The 13,231-nt window shown below is 44.8% G+C and overlaps 2 protein-coding genes across 3 annotated transcripts in view; one reads left to right on the forward strand and one right to left on the reverse strand.

Moving 5' to 3' along the window:
- The window catches only part of ipo4 (importin 4), a 29,839-nt gene extending 25,812 nt beyond the window's left edge, over positions 1-4,027 (forward strand). For both annotated transcript variants that reach the window (XM_063207181.1, XM_063207182.1), the window contains exons 26-30: positions 1,066-1,292; positions 1,944-2,076; positions 2,847-2,951; positions 3,103-3,172; positions 3,464-4,027. In XM_063207181.1, coding sequence (XP_063063251.1) covers positions 1,066-1,292; positions 1,944-2,076; positions 2,847-2,951; positions 3,103-3,172; positions 3,464-3,594 — 666 coding nt within the window. In that variant the 3' untranslated portion in view covers positions 3,595-4,027. The remainder of the gene's footprint in view (positions 1-1,065; positions 1,293-1,943; positions 2,077-2,846; positions 2,952-3,102; positions 3,173-3,463) is intronic.
- Positions 4,028-4,117: 90 nt separating this feature from the next.
- Positions 4,118-10,794, reverse strand: si:ch211-196f5.2 (uncharacterized protein LOC556372 homolog). Its single transcript, XM_063207184.1, has 3 exons — positions 10,073-10,794; positions 8,815-9,059; positions 4,118-4,696 (listed from the first exon to the last, which is right to left on the reverse strand). Exons 1-3 carry the CDS (start codon positions 10,174-10,176, stop codon positions 4,611-4,613), a joined length of 435 nt encoding a protein of 144 aa, XP_063063254.1. The 5' UTR covers positions 10,177-10,794; the 3' UTR covers positions 4,118-4,610.
- Positions 10,795-13,231: the final 2,437 nt, after the last annotated feature.

Raw genomic sequence — 13,231 nt, forward strand, 5'->3', positions numbered from 1 at the left:
CTAACCTGTTTGTGTGCAGCAACAACACACTCAGTCATACGCAATGCAGTGGGCGAATTCAGATCAGATCACACTATAGTACAGTGCTTCAATATATTCTGTACAATTATAGCATATGATTCTACTGAATCTTGGGGGTAATTGGTAAAAAAAAAAATAGGCTATTCTGTAACATAGAGTTACTGTAACAATTCAGTAGTACAGTTATAGTAAGGTCGCCAAATTCTGCCCACTTCACTGATCACTTCACTGAAAACGTGATAATATCACTATTTCAAATACTATTTAATTGTGCTATCGTATATATTTGGATAGCGGCAACTGTGTAGATGACGTAATGAGCAATATTAGCTAACATTGGTAGCCCTTTCTATCGTAATTTGGCGATAACGTCCAGCATGTCCAAAATCTAGTTTCAGTACAATTCACCGACCGCTTGATTTCAGGTCACGTCGGTATTTCCGTTACTTTATTATTCCTTCATGCTATTGTGCTGATTTTGTTCACACTTGTAGTCCTGGCTTTACCGATGCAGGAACTGTGATTAGTTTGGCCGTTACTGTGGAAACGGTTGAATAATTTTGGTCCTAATCGAAACAGTGAAGCGGCCAAGGCGAGTTTTAGCCAGAATGTCGTCGTGAAATTAAAGTTCCATGCTGCCGTTACGACACCCTTCATTACAATGCTGTTTATGGCCGTTTGACTCGGTTTTAAATGTCATCACAGTCTCAAATTGTAAGCATACAAACTCTGTATCATGCCGACATCCATTCCTGACTTAAACAGTGGATACATAAGTAACTATCATCACTTATAAGTAGGCGGGCGGAATTGGGGGACGGGCGGAATTAGGCGACTTGGCTATACTGTATTACTGTTGAGTGCGGGTGAGGTATGGCTGCAATTATAATCAGTTTTTAATGCAATGATGACTGTTTTTTTTAAATTATTTTACTTATCATGATTTTAATTAAGAGTTGATGAGATAGTAACACTGGCTAATGGAAGCAGCCTCAGCCTTCACTGTGTGCCAGTGGCCTGACCTGCGTTTGCTCTTACGTACAGAAGTCCTCATGTACGGTGGCTGACCGCTCCTTCTCGGTGGGAACGCTTGGCGAGACTCTGCACGCGCTCACTAAGGTGCAGGGTGGCAGGGGCGTAGCTGGGCGTCTGTCCAATCGCCTGCTGCCGGTGCTGGTGGGCGGAGTTAAGGACCAGGACCCTGAGGTGCGCAACAACAGTGTGTTCGGACTGGGAGCCCTGGCACAGGCCGCCGGGCCCATCGTCGCCAAGTATCTTTTACCAAGAACAGCGTGTGTGTGTGTGTACGGTGTGGTTTTGCGAGAGTGAAGAAATTCAGTGAGTAGGAAAAAAATGAAGAACTTAGTTGGAGGAATAATCTGAGTATGCAGTTGCCTCATCAAACGACTATTTACTGGCTACAGGCAGCAACACATATCGGGCATACAGCTTTCATCACAGGACACAAGCTGTGATCCAAGCTGTACTCCATCTAACTTTCTACACTTCATCAAAGTCACAGTTGTCACTTCTCATAAAGTGTATTTGTGAGTTTCACTCACACCAGTTTGCATTCACTGTGCTAGTCAGGGCCTCCACAAAACATGCCTGCTCTCAGTCGATGGCAGCATACTGTACTATGTCTTCAAGACTAGTCATCAGTGTGGCCTGGGTGATACTGCAGTGCAATCATATGGAACTTGGCCTGGGTTTGAGACTTGGAACTGGGCTCTTATGTCTGTTAATCCACTTAATTACACCACACATTTCAACATTTGATGTGCTCTCCCAGAATTTCTTGTCTGCTAGTTCTGGTTAGTTGGCGTGTCTTTATGATTTTAGCAAACGCTAGCAAAATAGTAGTTGTGGCACCCTTGTGGATTGCGAGGTGGGTAGGGAGTGTTTCCTTGACCGTAGCTCAGTGATTACCCCATGATGCTGTCCCTCTTCTCCAACTTGCTGTCCAAGGAGTCTGACCGCCGCGTCATCGACAACCTGTGTGCCGCACTGTGCCGTATGATCATGACCAACATGGAGTGCGTGCCAGTTGACCAGGTACTGTACATCCTGTGTGTGTGTGTGTGTGCGTGTGTGCGTGCGGTGCGTGCGTGTGTGTGCGTGTGCGTGTCTGTGTGTCTGCAGCCGGGCTCCTTGTCTCTTCCAACGCCGGACAGCCATTTTAGTTTCCTCTGAACTAGCAAGTGACCTGAGACATGTCAGCGATGTCTAGTTAATACAACAAGAGCTGTCAGTTGAGTTGAATTGTTCCTTTATTATCTGTGAAAGATCTACTTCCCATACCCACACTGTAAGAAAGTGGAGTCAGGGGGCACAGTACTTCAACAAGCTGGCACGCCATTCCATTATGCCGGTGACCTGGGTTCGATTCTGGCCCGAGGTCCTATGCCGATCCTTCCCCTCTCTCTCCCACTCATTTCTTGTCATACTCTCTCACTGTCCTGTCCCTAATAAAGGCATAAAAGCCCTAAAAACGTATCTTTTTTTGGCTGCTTTTTGGTCTTTTATTATTACAGGACATTATAAGAGTAGACAGGAAACGATTGGGAGAGAGATGGGGCAGGGCAGGGAAATTACCCTGTCCGGACTCGAACTGGGGTCCCCGTGAGTATGACAGCCCAAATGTGGGGGGCATAGTGTGCTGCGCGCCCCCCTAAAAACATATCTTAAAAGAAAGAAAGAAAGCGGAGTCAATAGACACTGTGGTCAGTAGCGTACAATAGCTTCTGCAAAGCAGCCTTCCATATTTCCAGTGCTCCTCTCCTCGCTTCACCTCCACCATTCTCTCTTTCTGCCTTTCTTCTCAGGTCTTCCCAGCCCTTATAGCACAACTGCCCTTGAAGGAGGACTTGGAGGAGAACAAGACAGTCTACCAGTGCCTAGCCTTCCTCTACGCCAACAACCCTGCTCTGGTACGCCAACATCTCTCTGTCCCCTCCCTCTAGACTCTCAGTCCTTCGACTTGATGAAAGTATGATTAATAAATATTGATTTGCCTGCCCTCTGTAGTGCTTACTGTGCTGTTGAGATGTCTAATGGAAAGACGATGTTCTCCTTTAATAGATTGTAGGCCAACTGAAGACCATCGTAGCTGCTTCCAACCATGTTTTGGGAACTAAGGACATAGATGAAGGTACATAAGCAACATTATACCGTAATGGACGTACTGTATGATTTGAATGACTGATTTATTTCTCTTCACACAGTCATTTTGACTTTCTGTGACATGTCATGTAAAGTTTTAACAGTATGGAAAGAAGGGTCCTCAACTGAAGCTAAATGTACGCTTCTAAACCAGGGCCCAAATGATGATGATGATGATGATGATGATGACGACAATGGTGGTGATGAGGAGGAGGAGGATGATTATAGTGATAAATGGTACCATTTTAAAATGTGTTGTTTTTCTTTCCCTGTGTTATAGAGACCCAGAACACATTGCTCCTGCTGCTGAGAGACATTGCCCAGAGCCACGCCCAGGAGTTCCAGGGTGCAGTGATGTCATTGCCTGCGGACCAGCAGCCTAGGATGACTGCAGCTGTCACTCAGGCATAGCTGCTCACCTTCAGACTTCCACTCTGGAGAACACTAGCCAAATTTGTTATAGAATTTTTTTAATATGCCACAGAAAAGGACAAAAAAAAAACTCAAACAGGAAACATCCATCACAAGCCAAATACAGTCTATTTCAGCACTTCACCACAAAAATAGCCAAAATTGTATTACACCAGAAAATGTTAACCCAGTCATATGTTCAGTGTTACTATTTTTTTGTTTTTATTAATTTATATGCTTACATAACGGTTTTGAAGTGTATTGTTACTGCTATTAATATTTTTTTTCTATTATTGTTTTCATTAAGTAACTTTAATGTTTTCCATTGGTTTGCTTTCAGACCCTCTCAACAATTCCATGATATTCTGGCTTGGCTAGTTGATGTGAGATGCTATGAATTTATCAAAAATTATAAATGAATTTCAGACATGCAGTTGGCCTCTCTTTGCTTTTTTTGTGAAAAAGGCTGTCATCTTTTATGAAGGATGATTTATGGAAGTGTTTCCCTCACCAGTCCAGTGGGCAGAACAACTCCAGGCTCAGAAACAGCTTCATCATTTTTATTAGATGGAACACAATACAGTCCAGTACTCAGCTCCGAATACAGCACTGAAGAAGGCGGGGGGAGCCATGCATTTCTTCCCACTTTTCAGTCATTCCACTCTCACACAGTCTACGCTCTTATCAAAAAAATAGGCATCACAGTAGCTGTTTAGTTCTTTAGCAGTGTGAATGATTATCTCTACGTACTATAAAACACCACTGATAGTCGTTCTTGGCATCCTTCACACAAGACAGACAAGCATGCAGGACTAGCTTCTTCAATCTTGACAATATTGTCTACACTTGAGCTTTCCTTTGGTACATAAAGCAGCGGAGTATGACCATAGCACCATGTTTTAAAACCCTGATGTTAAAACAGATGACTGGTGTCACATTGGCATGCAAGGCCTGTCTGTTACAACAAGATTTCTCTAAGCAAAAGAAAAGAAAGTTGTGCTTGGCAGCTGAAGTGTTCACTCCTCCATAGCCTGGCTGTCGATGACCAACGGCAGCGTCATCTCCACTGGGGCATAGCTACTCTCCGACTGGGTCTCAGACTCTGAAACGAAATCAAACATTCAACAGCAATCAACCTCAGTAATATGACAGGAATTAAAATGGCAAGTTTTCACAAAACATCATACGGCTTCATTCATAACATCGTTGTTTTGTTAAAGTTTTAATTTTGTCCCAATGCCACTCTTGTCATTTCTAAATTCAACATCAAAGGACCACAATGGAAATAAGCTTCCGAGCTATATTGTGTTATAATTACTTTTTTTCTTCTTTATTTAAAAATGTGGTGGGGGCCGGTGTATATGAAACTTAATAATGTATTTATTTTTTATATAAGAACTGAGAATCACTGCGTTTACATGACGTTTTTAATTCCGAAATAGTTCAGTCGAGTTTACTTTGATCTTTCATTTAATTCCAAATTGTGAAGTGTTCACATGATGTTTTCAAATGGGAATTAAGCTTAAAGTAACGTCCCTGTGCACAACCACTTGTCCAGGTGCTGGTGATGTGCAGTAAGAGTAATCCAAGTAAATGAAGGATGAATCACCGCACACTGGTATCTTTTGCTGGTAGTTTATTTGGTGAACAACGCGTTTCGCTATTGCTTCATCAGGTTCACTCTGGGAATTAAGCTTTATTCAGAATTAAAGTGAGTTAATTCCAAATAAAATTTCTGATGGAAACATAGCAAATGTCAAGTCAAATCATTCATTCAGCATTCAGAGCAGAGAGACACGCTTAGTAGCAGAGAGTAGTAGTAGTTGTTCTACATGATTGGAGTTTGTAATCAGGACTGCGTGAGCAGCAGGGTTCTGCATCCAGCCAAAGCCAAAGCTGCCTGCCTCTGCTGACTGGACAAATGCCTCACATCACATTCTGACTGACTCAGCCCTGCACAGCACGCTGCACCGTTCACGTTCAGCTTGCTGGACCTACAGCAGTGGATCCCAAACTTTTTCTGCTGGGACCCCCTGTTGGATCTAATATTATTTTCCTGACCTACCCCCGTCACCCAATTCTGAAATGACAAAACATTTCTTGTTGTCCCTTAAAATTGCTACATCACAGGAAAAGAAAATACATGTAATCACAGTACAAGTGAAAACTGTTACGAACCCATTTTATGGAATGATTATATTATATGAAAACAAATAGGTGTATATTCAAGGTTTGTACAAATAGTCCCCTCTCTTTTGTGATTCCCTTACGAGTCCCAACCCCCAGTTTGGGAACCTCTAACCTATAGGCTGCATGCCGTCGTTCTGGTCTGACAGCCTATAAGTGAGGGGTGCTGAGATCATTCTTATCACCATCTTGACGTTGAGGAATGGAGTCTGGCGCACAGCAGAGTGAGAATATTCATCGGCATGCGAATTCATGACAGAGTTGAGCATTTGTCACATTAGGGAATGAGGGAGAGGTCAGATGTGATGTGACGTGATGTGATTCTTTTTCCCTCTCTCGTGTGGCCGTGTGTCGACTATGGAATGTGGCAGAGGGCAGTTGAGCCTCACAAAAACCACAAGCAGAGCCAGTAGCAGCTTGGCAGGGGCCCAAGACAAGGTCATCTGAAAGGGCCTCCCACTAAATACATACAATATGACCCAATTTTGCACCCTACCTCCAGGGGCCTGGTACAACTAACCCCTTTTTCCCCCCTTTCGGCTTCCCTGACCGCAAGTATGACTTCATTACACATCACAGTCTTACTAGTGACAAAATTATATCGGACAGTATCTCATATATTTATATAAATTATTTTAGCCATCTCAATTACATCAAGGTTTATTTTAGCCATCTTGATTTAATCAAGGTCTTTCATAAAACATAACTTACTGTTAAAGATCCCTGTGTTTTCTATTAGTGTTTTTGATTACTACTGTACATGTCCCATGCTTTGTGTAGAAATTCGACCCTCCTCATAACATGAGTATATGTTACAGGTTTTTTTTTTTTTTAACCTCCCTTTCACCAGAAGCAAGGAGTAAGACACAGACCACAATTGACCGTACTGGCAGTATCCACCGCCATCAGGAGTGAGAGGAGATGAGAGCTGATGCTATCTGATCTTCTTAGGTGTGTTCAGGGGAGCTGACAGTGGAGGACAAGAGGGTCAGTTGTCCCGGGCCCAGGGACAGAGAGGCCTCAGAATTGGATCCTCATTAAATTGTAGCCTATGTTTAGGGAGGGAGGGCCTTTTCAGATGACTTAAGCCCCGGGCCCTGCCAAAGTTGTCACTGGCCCTGGGTGTGTTACACAGAGAGAAGGCAAGTCAGGCCAGCCTGTCACTGGAATACCTGACTCAGGAGAAAGCAGAGCAGTATATTCGGACTTTATGGATTAGCTGATCAGCACTATGTCACAGGCCAGAGCGGATAAGCATTGATGCACAGTCAAGCCAGTTAGTCAGGCGTCAATTGGAGGCCCTTTGCCAAGGCTGACAAGAAAGATGGGACTAAGACCTTGTAAGATCCCAAAACGTAATAACTGCCCATAAGGTAATAATTTGGGCCCATTTAAAACGTAGTAAAGCCCATAACGTAATAACTTGCCCATAACATAATAACACTTCCCTACCCATAACATAAAAACATTCTGCCCATGATGTAATAAGTTATTACTTTCTGCTAATAACATAATAAGGAATTTGGCAGATCATTATGTTATTTGCCTTAAATAACTTTAAAAAAGCTTTCATAACTGTTTTACTTTTAAAGAAAAAAGACTAAATATTTCCTCTTTAAAATAGAGTTGAACAAAAATGATGTCTGCCTGCATTATTAGCCTACTACATTATTGGCAGGTTATTCAGAGGTATATGTAGCACAGATGACTTCAGTATTTGCAATGCACTTTACTGTTTTACTTTTCATATTTCGTCTCACCTCTATCCAGTATTGTCGCAGCACATAACAGTGACTGGATTTTAATCTGTTATCCTCTGCATTTCCTACGTATGAAATCAAATTGTCTTACTATTTCGTTTTTAGTTATCATAATAATGACAAACATATACAGTATTCTCAATTTCATCAGTAAAATAGCCTTTTAGTGTAAAAATAAGTTAAACGTAACTTATTACATTATGGGCAGAATGTTATTACATTACAGGTAGAAGCGTTATTACGTTATGGGCAAGTTATTACGTTATGGGCTTTATTACATTTCAAATGGGCCCAAATTATTACATTATGGGTTGTTATTACGTTATGGGCAGTTATTACGTTTTGGGTTCTTACAGACCTTAAGTCACAATAGAGTGAAGAAGCGTCAGATTTGTTTTTAAACGTGTGTAAATCTGGATCTCAACACCCTTCCCCCCTCGTCGTCTGCAATATGCACAGATGAAAACGAATGAACGATGAGATGAATTAACTGAAGAGGCTGACTGAAGTGTTACCCTCTGGCTTCCCCCTGCTTTTGTCATGAAGGCAATAAGCCGTCACTGTCTCAATGATTAACAGTGACAAGGCCACTTCTCTGGTCCAGGCAGGCAGAGGCGGTGCTAGAGTCTGTTAGGGCCCTGGGCAAAAAGAAACTCTATAATTTCCACTGTAAGATGTATTGCCACAACACAACTCCAGTTTGAGGTTTTGCTGCCCTCAGGGGCACTATAGTGGCCTGGGGGCCCCTAGCTGGTGTCTGACCGTCTGACTTTGAAGCCATATTTCTACAGGTAGGTAGTAGTGGATCAATTGGCTTCCAGAAGAACTATTCAATGTAATGACGGGGCCATTGCTGCCTCTTCATCACTCACCGTGGTCCATATTATAATCTAATGTGGGGGTCAAAGGGGCCAGTTGTCCCGGGCCCAGGGAGAAGGAAGGGGCAGAAATGGGCCCTCATTACATTGAATGTATTAAGTTGGGGGGCCTTTCAGATTATTGTCGGGTTTTTCTCCCTGTATTAAAAGATTCCTTCAAATTGCAGCCTGCCCCTATTTGCCCAATATTTCCAATATTGGTCCAGGATTTGTTTGTATTTTGTTATTGTTGACAGTAGCCCCAGCTTATTGCTTCGGGTAATACATTAACTCTGCTGGTTCCTTCACGTTGAGCTGGGTGTGCAATATTTCCAATACTGGTACAATATTTTTTTTCATATTTTTTGTTAATAGTAGTAGCCTCAGCTATTGCGTCAGGTAATGCGTTAGCTCACCTGGTTCCTCCACGTTGGGCTGGGTGTGCCGCCAGGGGTTGATGTCGACTCCGCTGCGCGTGAAGTGGCGGTCGGTGTGTGACTCGGTGGAGTAGAGCACCTCCTGGCTCTGCTTGTCTCCGGGGTGCTTGGCCTTCACACGCACCTCCAGCAGGGTCACCTCCTTCTCCTTCACCTTACCGGCCTTGGTCCTCACCTGGGTACGCTTAGTGTCCACCCACACCACACGCTCCTTCACTGAAGACCTACGAGAGCGCAAACGCATGCACACATACACGCACACATACACGCATGCATACACACACACACGCACGCACACACATAGACACACACACACACACACACACATACATGCACACACACACACACACACACACACACACACACACACACACACACACACACACACACACACACACACACACACACACACACACACACATAGAGTGAGAGTGAGAAAGATCTGAGTGCTGAGGTCATTTCTAATGCTTGTCATTATTGGCGGCATACTTCACAGTGCCACAGCACAGCATCAATCATCCTCTGGACATCTGCCAGGCGGCTCTCGCAGTACATCTACACAACGCGTGATCTTGTCTCTCTCTCTCTCTCTCCAGATTCACACTCACGGAGTTAGCTGAATATTGTGGGTTTATTCCTAGAGATGATCCTTTCTTTTACAAACGCTTTTTTATATTAGCGGCACATCATTTATGTTCACATGTACCAGTACACATGTACAGCGGTTGGACATTATCCCCAAGATAGTAATGATAGAGGAACATTAGAAAAATGAATGTTCTATTTTAATCATATCTTTTTAATTATGATATCGGCGACTATGCTCTCCATATAATTTTGGAGAATTTTGCAAAGTCTTACAGACTTCTGGAACACATTGTTCTATAGAAGATTTAATCAAAACCTCCCCATCCCAAGAGCATAGTCTATGTGCAGATGACACCCCCCCCAGCAGACCCACTCACTTTTTGCAGAAAAGCCTCAACTACATTATAGAAATATGGCTATGACATTACCAAGAGTCTTAAGTGACAAATTCAGACTTGGTCACTACCATTTTGGTGACCGTAGGGTTATATAACAGAGGCAAAGGGAAAATGGCTTAAAGGAATAAGTTGCACCTACTTCTTTATACCCAGTGTATAGACTGAAACATTCAATCCAAAGTCTCCCCATCCCCCTACACCCCTATCACCAGATAGAAAACAACACTACCCCATCCCTACAGGGCACCTACTCGTCTATGCCAAGTCCGGCCAGGGTGCTGTTCAGGAAGGGGAAGGCCTGGTCTGGGCTGAGGACCTCGATGGGCAGCGAGACGGACAGGGGCACCTCCCACATGAGCTTGGAGAGCTGCGACACCCCTGAGTTGTCGATGGCGCCCCCCGTTCCCGTCCCCGATCCCGGGCCTGCCTCCCCGTTCACCTGGGGCTGCTGCTGCTGCTGCTGTCCATCCCCCTCCCCCTGGTCATGAAGTGGCCCTTCCTGGCCTGCCAGCTTGACCCGCTACTCAGACGACCACACGAAACGAAAAACGGGAAAAAGGGACGAGGTGTCCACACCACGGAGTCAGGTCAGGTCCACAGCCTGCTCAACGTTGCCTGCTTCCGCTGTCTGTAGGGCTTCCTTGAAGACTCTCTGTCCCTCCTCAGGTGAAGGTGGGTTTTGTGTCTTGTCACAGCCTCTTCAGCCTCTGTGCTTAGTTCCTTTGGGGTTCAGTGTGTCTTCAGGTCTTCTGTATGTCTTCAGGAATCTCCTCTCGTGCTGGAATCACCCTGCTGCTCTGAGGAAGATGTCAGCGTGGTCTAAGCCTTGTCAGGGAGTCTCCGTGTTGTGGTCGTGATTTTGACCTCCCTCTCTCTCTCTCTCTCTCTCTCTCTCTCACACTCTCTCTGTGTCACTGTGTGTCTCTGTCCGTCACTGTCTGTCTCTCGCTCTACTATGATGAGCTCATGGGTTGCTCGCCCCCTCCTGAGGCCTTAAATACTCTGAGCGGCGGTGTGCTATGTGGCGGCGAGACGTGAAGTTTATTAGGCTGTCATGGTGCTGACAAACAGCCTTGTTGTGCCTTTTATTTATTTATTTTCCTTCCTCATTTTTCTGTAATGATGAGGGAATCCTCCATGACCAATGGCCTCTGTCCGTCTTGACCTCTCCCATCTCTCTCTCTCTCTCCATCCCGTCCTCCCTCTCTCTCTCTCAGAATATACATTGAGTGTCTGAGTTCTGAGAGTGTGTTCACACAAGAGGTCAACCATAATGTTCTCTGCATACATCAAGAAGACATCATTCACCTCCATGAGAGAATCTGGACAGGGCCAGTGGTGGGACATGTCTGGGCGAGTGTTGGCAGGGAAACAGACAGGCCGGGGCCAAAGGGGTCAGTTGTCCCGAACCCAGGGAGAGGGGGTGCCACAGAATTGGGTACCCAATTACATTGTATGTAGTGAATGCGGGGGGGGGGGTTCAGACGACTTGGACTTTATCAGCAGCCCAGAGTGGTTGGGTACAGTATGTCTGTAAATGAAGAGGGGCTGGGGTGCATAAGAATTCTTCACAGAAATTCCAATCAGCATTCATTTAATTTGCCTGCATTTATTAAGTCATTTTACCATACAAACCACCAACTGAACCATACAATTAACCACTTGCTGAAACAGTTTACTTTGTGTGTATACAGAAACAGTGTACGAGGGTATCATATACTTTATGATGTGTATTGGTCCTTTTCATTACGTTATTGTTCCCCAATCTCTTGCAAATGCAGGCTAATGTGATGTAATGTAATTGGCAATTTGGGAATTTACATATTTTTCAAAGCTGTAACAATTCATCTCAATGAAAAGTCATCAAAATCAAAAATGCAAAGTGGGCGTTACAAACACAGTACAAAGACAAACAGCTAATTGTTTATTCATGTGAGTGATTTATGAGAGATGATAATTAAAAACATCTCATTCATCATAAGCACTGCAAACTGCTTTGGTATGGCATAAATATTTAGACCCTGACTGCTGATCTTACGTCCATTCCCCTATCTACTTCAAACCCCAACCTCAACGCCACTCGAAACACACACACACACACACACACACACGCACTCACACACACGCGCACACACACACACACACCACTCCCTCCATCTCCCTCGCTTTGCTCCGTGCCTATCTGACAGCCACGTACGGGTCATGATGGATGTCCGGGTCGCTCACAGCAAGGCGTCACATATTCAAAAGCAGCAAAAACACAACTCTGCATCATAACTCTTTACGGCCTTAGCATGTCCCGTGGCCCCCCTCCGTGTCAGGGCCCCGTGTAATGTCCCCGTCTGGTGCCACTGCTCTGTCAACCAATAGTGTGTTAACGTAGCCCAAGCCCTCGGAGGGTGCCTTATAGTGTTTGGAAGCTGGACAGATAGCTCATATTAACATGACACCACATGTAGACTCCAAGCGTAAGTAAAACCCCCCCCACCTCGCCGATGTGCACTGTGGATGTGCTAACCGTACCCAGGGCCGGATTAACGCACAGGCTAGATATGGCTGCAGCCTAGGGGTCTCCACCTGCCAGGGGCTCCCCTGATTGGCCAAAAGTGAAAAATTACAAAATTGTGAAAAGATGCAATATCGAAATATTCATCTGTGGTGTTGAGTACAGTCGGTAGACATGTTATCCCTAATTCCTAGCTCGTAATTATGGCACTGTGTATGTACATTTGTCATGAAATTTGGCCTCCAGGGGGCCCCACAGCAACCTGTACCCTAGGGGCCCCAGTCCACCTCAATCCGGCCCTGACCATACCGTGTGACATATCTGCTCGTCTCAGCAGCACACGGAACCATCTCCATGGATACCAATATACATACATAAAACAATGACCTCAAGCATCAGTGTGGCTCGAAGAGTTCACGAGCATCTCTCCCCTTCGCGGTGCACACGTCCCAATCAAAACAACTCGCATTCCACAGGCTATTACTAAAAATTCTTGAAGCGCACAAATGATAAGAATAGCAGGCATGCGTCCATATAAAGTCAATTAATTTATGATTGAGACATAGCGTACGAACAAAGAGGCCTACACTGTAAATCTGACAAAGTTGCCATCTTGAGGAGAGCAGGCCAACAGTAGGCTCACGTAGAATGCCGTGCGACCTTGTAGTGTTAATTACAGCCAATCAATCACACCTGTCCACCCAGTCCACTCATGGATGAGTCCAGGGACGCCTCCCCAACCCTGGGCCAGATGGCAGCTCTAGCTCTGGCCTTCACTGGCTATGCCCGTGTGGGCCTGCTCCTGGCACAGTGAGCGTGGAGGGCGTGTGTGTGTGTGTGTGTGCGTGTGTGGTGCCAACATCTGATGGCAGTGCCCAGGAGCTGTGCCAGGGCGTTATGTCAA

The sequence above is a fragment of the Engraulis encrasicolus genome, chromosome 9 (genome assembly GCF_034702125.1).
Source record: "Engraulis encrasicolus isolate BLACKSEA-1 chromosome 9, IST_EnEncr_1.0, whole genome shotgun sequence".
In the NCBI taxonomy this organism is placed as follows: domain Eukaryota; kingdom Metazoa; phylum Chordata; class Actinopteri; order Clupeiformes; family Engraulidae; genus Engraulis; species Engraulis encrasicolus.